Source organism: Octopus sinensis, linkage group LG1, assembly GCF_006345805.1.
Source record: "Octopus sinensis linkage group LG1, ASM634580v1, whole genome shotgun sequence".
NCBI lineage: Eukaryota > Metazoa > Mollusca > Cephalopoda > Octopoda > Octopodidae > Octopus > Octopus sinensis.
This window is the reverse complement of record NC_042997.1, coordinates 150,948,889-150,956,210: the sequence shown is the minus strand read 5'-3', so window position 1 is coordinate 150,956,210 and position 7,322 is coordinate 150,948,889. Positions and strand designations below refer to the sequence as shown.

General features: G+C 35.6%; 1 protein-coding gene across 1 annotated transcript in view; it reads right to left on the bottom strand.

Annotated features, from left to right (window-relative positions):
• Window positions 1–5,672: 5,672 nt before the first annotated feature.
• LOC118764296 overlaps window positions 5,673–7,322 on the bottom strand; it is a 3,045-nt gene continuing 1,395 nt past the window's right edge. The window contains exons 2-3 of the mRNA XM_036504888.1: window positions 6,805–6,811; window positions 5,673–5,708 (exon numbers count right to left, since the gene is read on the bottom strand). Coding sequence (XP_036360781.1) covers window positions 5,673–5,708; window positions 6,805–6,811 — 43 coding nt within the window. The remainder of the gene's footprint in view (window positions 5,709–6,804; window positions 6,812–7,322) is intronic.

Genomic DNA, 7,322 nt, shown 5'->3' with positions numbered 1-7,322 from the left:
TTCAAACCAATTGTCCTGTTGTTGCCATAGACTACACTGGGCATTTTCCACATACTTAATTAGTCATCAATACATAACAAATTAATGCAAATACATCTACTTAAATATATTAGAGCAAACAATGTAGAATTTTACGGACCTACGAAAAGCAGTGTTAACAAATGACAATTAACTTCACAAAAATATATACCAAACACAACTATTAAGAACGACAGAAAGAAGGGGAAAAAGAGCGGCAATAAGTTTTTACAGAACGTGGCATAACCGAGGACAAATACTAAAGAGCTAACGGTAGATTAATAAGAGAAAGACATAAATAAGTTCCTTTGAATTTTTCGACGAATTATATTTTAGTTTATGAATATGATCCTGTAAAGTAGGTGAAAATGAAGGGAAAAAGAGACTATGAAAGGTACGTATATCAAATAACTTTCATGTATTTAAATGCTATAATTTTACGACAATATTTAGAATTAGTGATTCGGTTAGTATATATTTCTCGAATATCACATAATATTTAAGTTTTAATGGAACATTTTATGGCATTTGTACTGACAATTAGGCTTTCTAAACATAGTTCCATGGTAACTAGGAACGTATATATACGTATATATATATATATATATGTATAGTGTGATGGGTAAATTATCGCTATTTTATGTTTGTTTGTTTCTATTTTGTCGAGTACACAGTATAGTAGGGCTTTTGAGTATAGTCTGTGAGGAAAACAGCACCGTTACGCAATTATTCACTCTGCCAGAAAATTTGAATTCTACGGGATGAGTACATCATGCATTATGACACCGGCTGATGTATATAAAGCAGTTATACATTACGCTAAATTACATGAATAGCTGCTTAACACACTAACATACAAGTGAGTACACACCCATACATATACAATTGTACACATACAAACCGACACGTATATATGTACGTAAGGTTGAGGGAATATTTTCAAAGTGAAACTATAAAGAATTCTATAAGTATGTGAAAAATATATGTGCGTCTATGTATGTATGTATGTATGTATGTATGTATGTATGTATGTATGTATGTATGTATGTATGTATGTATGTATGTATGTATGTACGTATGTATGTATGTCATTATTCAGTTTATATCCAGAATTCTTGCAAATAAAGAAAGAACCGATTCCTAACCTAGAGCCGATGCTCCTTCATTGGAATTTCAACATCAGCAACAAGGTATTTATGTGTGTATATATGTATGTATGTATGTATGTATGTATGTATGTATGTATGTATTTACATATGTAGGTATGTATGCATGCATGTATGTATGTATGTATGTTTTTACATATGTAGGTATGTATGCATGCATGTATGTATGTGCAGATTTGTATGTCTTACGTATGTATTTCCATGCATATAGTTGCATATCTAGACATGCTCATATCTATCTAAATGATAAACTTCTGGAAACTTTTACAGATTCTTGCAGTTCCAGTGATGGATTGAATCTGCATTCTTCGAATTAGCTTTCTCCTTTCTAGCTTTGAGAATCCTAATTTGTCAAGATTGATATTAAGGAGGTGTGTTACACATCCTGGAGGCCCAGTTATCACAGGTAGAAACCTGAACTAGTAATCTGGACAGAGTAACTGCAGATTTCTCAATAGTTCAGCATAGCTGTACTCTTTGTACTCTTCAGCCTTATGTTAACATCTTTTTTTTCGGATGGCATTGTAAATTGCCTTAGTAACGACATCGTGCCGCATAGGGAGATAGCACTCTGACGAACACATGCTAATCTCATGCGTAAAGTCATCCACGGAAACATGACATAGCCTACACAGGCGGTTGCACTTTGGGATAACAAGAGCATTACTGTCTCTGTAGTTCACCCGATAGTTTGTGGAAATCTCCTGTTACTGGATTGCAAATGCATAACCTTCACATTGTGATGTGATGTAGAGGTCTTGTGTCCAAGAGAGGTTGCAATTCTTGTCAATTCTACTCTGTTCTTCAAGATCCCGAGCAACATACCCATTGACCTTAAAGATGTCGTGTATCAAATTGTTTATTGGAGATCAATACTGCTCACTATTGGTAAAAAAGAAGAATAGCTTAAGGTACATGGCTAGAAGAGGTGACATATTTCCGTAAGAATGATACACTGACCAAATCCTATCCTCTTTCTTTTCTTTTCCTCTGCTTCTTTGGCAATTTGTTTTGGTCCTGGAGACGATAGCGTCGGGATGGTGGTTCTTATATTGTCAGTCGTTTGATAAAATTGAACCATGAAAGTACAAAAATGCATACCTGAAATAGCTGTCCGCCTATAATAAATAAATAAATAAATAAATGAATAAATTTATATGACCCATTAATTTTGTTTATTTTATATTCACACCGTAATAACATACCATCTCAAGCGGGTATTAAAGCAACGAATTTAGAACTTTGACTGGTTATGAACTTCGACTTTGGCCTTCAACTTCGGATTACCTGGAGTAGAATATCGATCATAAGACCACAAGATATTTTTGTTAGCCTCGTATATATTTTCTCTGCAGAGAGCTTAAGAAATATTTTGTCTGACTCCCTTCCCGTATTAATCCCTATCTGTTTTGATGCTACACACAGACACACACACACAAACACACACATACACACACACACACACACACACACACGCACACACTCACATGAACTATTATGATATACTATTACAGTATCATTTCTCTCCTTATAAGAGGGAATAGCTTGAAAAGTCAACAATATATGGTAGAAGATTAAATTTGGCATCATTAGATTTCAACAAGTCTGTCGGCCTGCCATCATCCGATCTCTTTTTGTACTCTGGACAGACAAGTAAACAGAAGAATTTTATTGCTCAAAAATAAGATAAGAGACGGCTTCAGTTGAGAGCCTGACAACTTATCGATGCAGACAACTTAAGTAGGTAGCTGTATTAAAGCACAAACAAATGATCGACTGTTTTCAATTACATTGAATATAGCTTATTTCCTCTTTGTCTGTTTTGTATGCTGTATGATAAATAGATTGACCTTCTCCGTAGTGGAAAACACGTATATTCAAATTATGTAATATCTATATTCATTAATTGCCCACATCTACCATAATCATATTTCTCAAATTCCTCGCATTAATTAACTATCAAACAATATGCTCTTGTGGGACGATGTAGTATTTGCTATCTCTGTTGAGTACGACTAGTACTAGGGCAAAAGGGGAAGGGAAAACGTGGACAAGATTAGAAACATGTGAATGTTAATGATAGACGGATAGGTGGATAGGCAGACAGATAGACATACATACATACAGACAGATAGATAGATAGATAGATAGATAGATAGATAGATAGATAGATAGATAGAGATATACCGTGAGACTTTGTGTGATACACATACATGGAGTGAGTGTGTGCGTGTGTGTGAGATATATAAATATATATAACGGGAAGCTTTATGAAAATAGACAAAAGACGAAGGCAGGTTTACGGAAATAAACAAAAGACGAAGGCAGGTGGAATACAAACAAACAATTGTATTAGTATGGCGCTCAGGAAATATAAATAAAACAAGTCTTTAACGTTTCGAGCCTACGCTCTTCAACAGAAAGATACACAGAGAAAAAACACAGAAAGAAGGAGAGAAAAAATGCGTGCAGAGGCTAGCGAATCAACATGGCGATTGATTTCGGCCAGAAGTCAAAGATCAAACGTGAGACGCAAGAGCGAAATTAGGGGAGATAATAGGGTTAAATGACCTCGCTCCAACATAAGAGGTGGTGTGGTATGAGAAGAGTGTGTGTGTGTGTGTATGAGAGAGTATTAGTGCGTATGAGAGGTCTGGACGTGTGTATGTATATATGATGTGATGTGTAAAGTCGTATGGTGTAGTGTAGAGAGAGGAGATGAGGGAAGAGGGGAGGTAAGGTGGAGAGGGGAGGGGATGGAGAGGGGGGAGAAAGAAAGGGGAGGGGGAAGGAGGAGAAGGGGAGGGGAAGGGGGGAGAAGGAAGGAGAGGAGAAGAGGAGGGGAGAGAAGGGGTAGAAGGAAGGAGAGGAGAAGAGGAGGGGAGAGGAGGAGGGAGGATAGAGGGAGAAGGGGAGAGAGAGAAGGGGAGTGAGGGAGCAGAGAGAAAGAGGGAAGAAGAGGGAAGAAGGAGGGATGGAGAAAGAGGGAAGAAGGGAAGAGGAGTAGGGTTGAAAGGATGAAGGACTGAAGAGAAGTAGGGGTCGGGGGGGAGGTTAGATGAGGAGGGGGAGGGGGTTAGATGAGGAGGGGGGAGAGTTGAGACCAAATGGCGTATAAGAGCGAAGAGAGAAGATTAATTCCTGTTCACGGCGCAAACGGGAATCCGGATGGCCATATATATATAGAGAGAGAGAGAGAGGAATAAGGAAATGGAAAGTACTGAAAGAAAATGCATGTTCGATTTAATAAGACATATAGCTTCTTTGAGTAGTATGTAACCACAAGATATTGTTTTGAATTTTACAAGTTGCAAATTATCTAAGTTTGTTACAACCATCGCAACAGTTATCACGGAAATAGATCTATAGGTTATTCATTTTCTTTTGACTATAACATCTCTAATACCAAACCTTTCAGTATGAGCAAACTTCCATACTTTATCACATTTCACATCGAAAAATCTAACGTCGTAAAATATGTGATTCGCCGAGGCGCATTGCGCCAACAAGTCTGTCAACGTCGTTATATTTGAACCGATCAGAAGGTGCACTACTTTCTCAACTGACATGCTTATGTGATAAGATTTCTCTTTATCATTGCGACTAAGGCAGTCCTACATATACATGCACCGCTTTTTAGAAGTAGCCGACAGGAGCTTTCTAGCGAAATTATTTTGCAATGGTTATCGGAATTGAAACCTAGACCTGAATGACGATGTTATTCGAAATCCCAAACAGGTTTTTCAATTGTAGCAGCCGTTGCAGTGGTGGGCCTAACTGACACAGTAGCGATAGACGTCAGGCCAGCTGTGAAAATATCAATTCACATATGACCCGAATCAGTATCCCAGATATTGTCCCAGATATTGTCATACGGAACAGTTACAAGCACAACGATCTCACATAAAGAGGGCCTATCTAGAAATCACAACTCAGATACTTGGTATTTTCTTCACGAAACGTTTTTATTCTGTTTTATCAATGATGCGCAAACTATTCCACTTTAAAGAATGTATGTTTCCCTCTCCATACATACACACACTTATATACAATAAATGAGGAAAAAGAAGAAATGTACTAGAGGGACAAGTATTCACATGAGTCTCAGGCTTGAAAAGAAAATGGAAAGAAAAAGGAAACTTGTCTTGACAAGACATGAAGAAGAGTTGTAGAAATGAGAGGAAATGAAACGGAGAAAAATGTTAGAAGCCGATTAAGAATGTGGTTCTATGTTGGAGTTAAGGAGACAGGAGGTGTCGGGATATTGTTTACATATACAAGTTCATGTATCCGTAAGGAACAGACGGATGGGCGATGTGGGATGCAGGTGTTTAGTTAGGGGTGACTGTGTTAAATGGGATATGAATGAGTTAAAGGTAAGATGTAGGTGAAAATGAGAAAATAATAGGGAAATAGTAACGAAAGCGGTGTAACCTTGCGGTCGATGCCGAAATAAATACCGCATATAATATGTATTATTTATATTGATCAATGTTGAAATTCGTGGATACGTTGATTTCTCAGCTAGAAGTTGTAAATATAAACATTTTAAAATTTTATCCTGAAATTTTCTTTGTAGTATACTTAAGTTATAATTTACTTACGATGCATCGTATTGAAAAGGGAGTATGTAGTGAAATGATTTTTATCGACACATTTACCACCATAAAACAGGAACATGAAGAATGTAACAAGCAAACTAGATCCATATGTATGAGCTCCCTTACGTATCTGGCGTTGTCGCTAGATTACCGTTTCATTACGCAATTCGGGATATAGGAAATAACTGAATAGAGTATCCATCATTCCATTAAACGCAATTTATTAAACATCTCAATCGATATGGGAGGATATTTTCATAACATTCTAGTTGCTTACTTATTTAAAATTCATTAAGCGATTGCCTGCAATATTCTCAAAATGAAAGCTGAATCAAATATTAATCAAAATCTTGTCCAATGATATTATAAAGAAAACAACTATAAGCATTTAATGAGCTATGAATGATACAGTGTTTAAGACGGCGCTTCAATTTCACATAAATTCTTGTTCGGTGTCAGGGGTAGCATTTAGGTTAAATGTTCTGTGTCGAAGCTTCGAGTTGATTCAATCTTTCTGAGTTGAATCCGGAATACGGTAACTACGAGAATTACAGTTGAATGGGTTATATCTTGTCATTGGTTTTAGACTCACGCCCTCAGCCTGTTTAGTTTCAGAACTTGGCCCTCGATTAATTTAAAACGATTTCCCAAAAATATTTAGACTTACTGCGGTAATCCACTATGCGTAACAATATGAAATATTAGTATCAATGAGACGTGATATACAAACAGAATTATTGTCACAACGAGAAAACTATTGCCATCATTCATTTTATAGAAATGTTATACAAAAGTAGCTTCTGATTGAAAATAAAACTTGATATACCGAAAAATGTTAATAATGTTTTTTCTTGATGTGAGTTTAGTATGTGATCATTCTAACACCATCATATTTGTCTATGAAGAAAAGACATGGTAATCGATGAACAAATATCGTGTAAAATCAATATTACACTAAAAGCATAGAAAATATGCTCAACATAAAAAAACAAAAATAAATTTGCGTCTGTGTTACTTACCTTTTCTCTGAATTGAAGAGTAAATGTAATGCTAGATTTTAACAATCACTGTTTTTCAACACTGTGTAGAAATTTAGTAATAATAAAACAATAAATAAATAAATAAATCTGGAAAATAATAAAGTAGAAAATTAGAGAAAAATTTTTTGCAGAGTAAAGGTGTTATTTTATATTTATTATGTAGTCTGGGTTATTTCAAATTGATGTACACATATAGATAAGTTGAATTCTCTAGAGATATCACCTGAACGTATGAATAAACATTTAGACAGGTAAATGTGTTTACTACATTTCATAATACTCAAATCTATCAAAGTACATTGTAAGACTTATTTTTATACAATTATCTACTTTTCTCCGACTTTTAAGTGACTGATAATTGGAAATTAATTTATAGAATCTGTTTGTAAGATTTAAATACTCTTATGTCTCAAGTGAGAATCTCTAAATATAGAAAGAACCGCTGTCTAAGTTACTACAATGTATGTTATGTATAAAAACTCTCAAGGTGTAGGCTT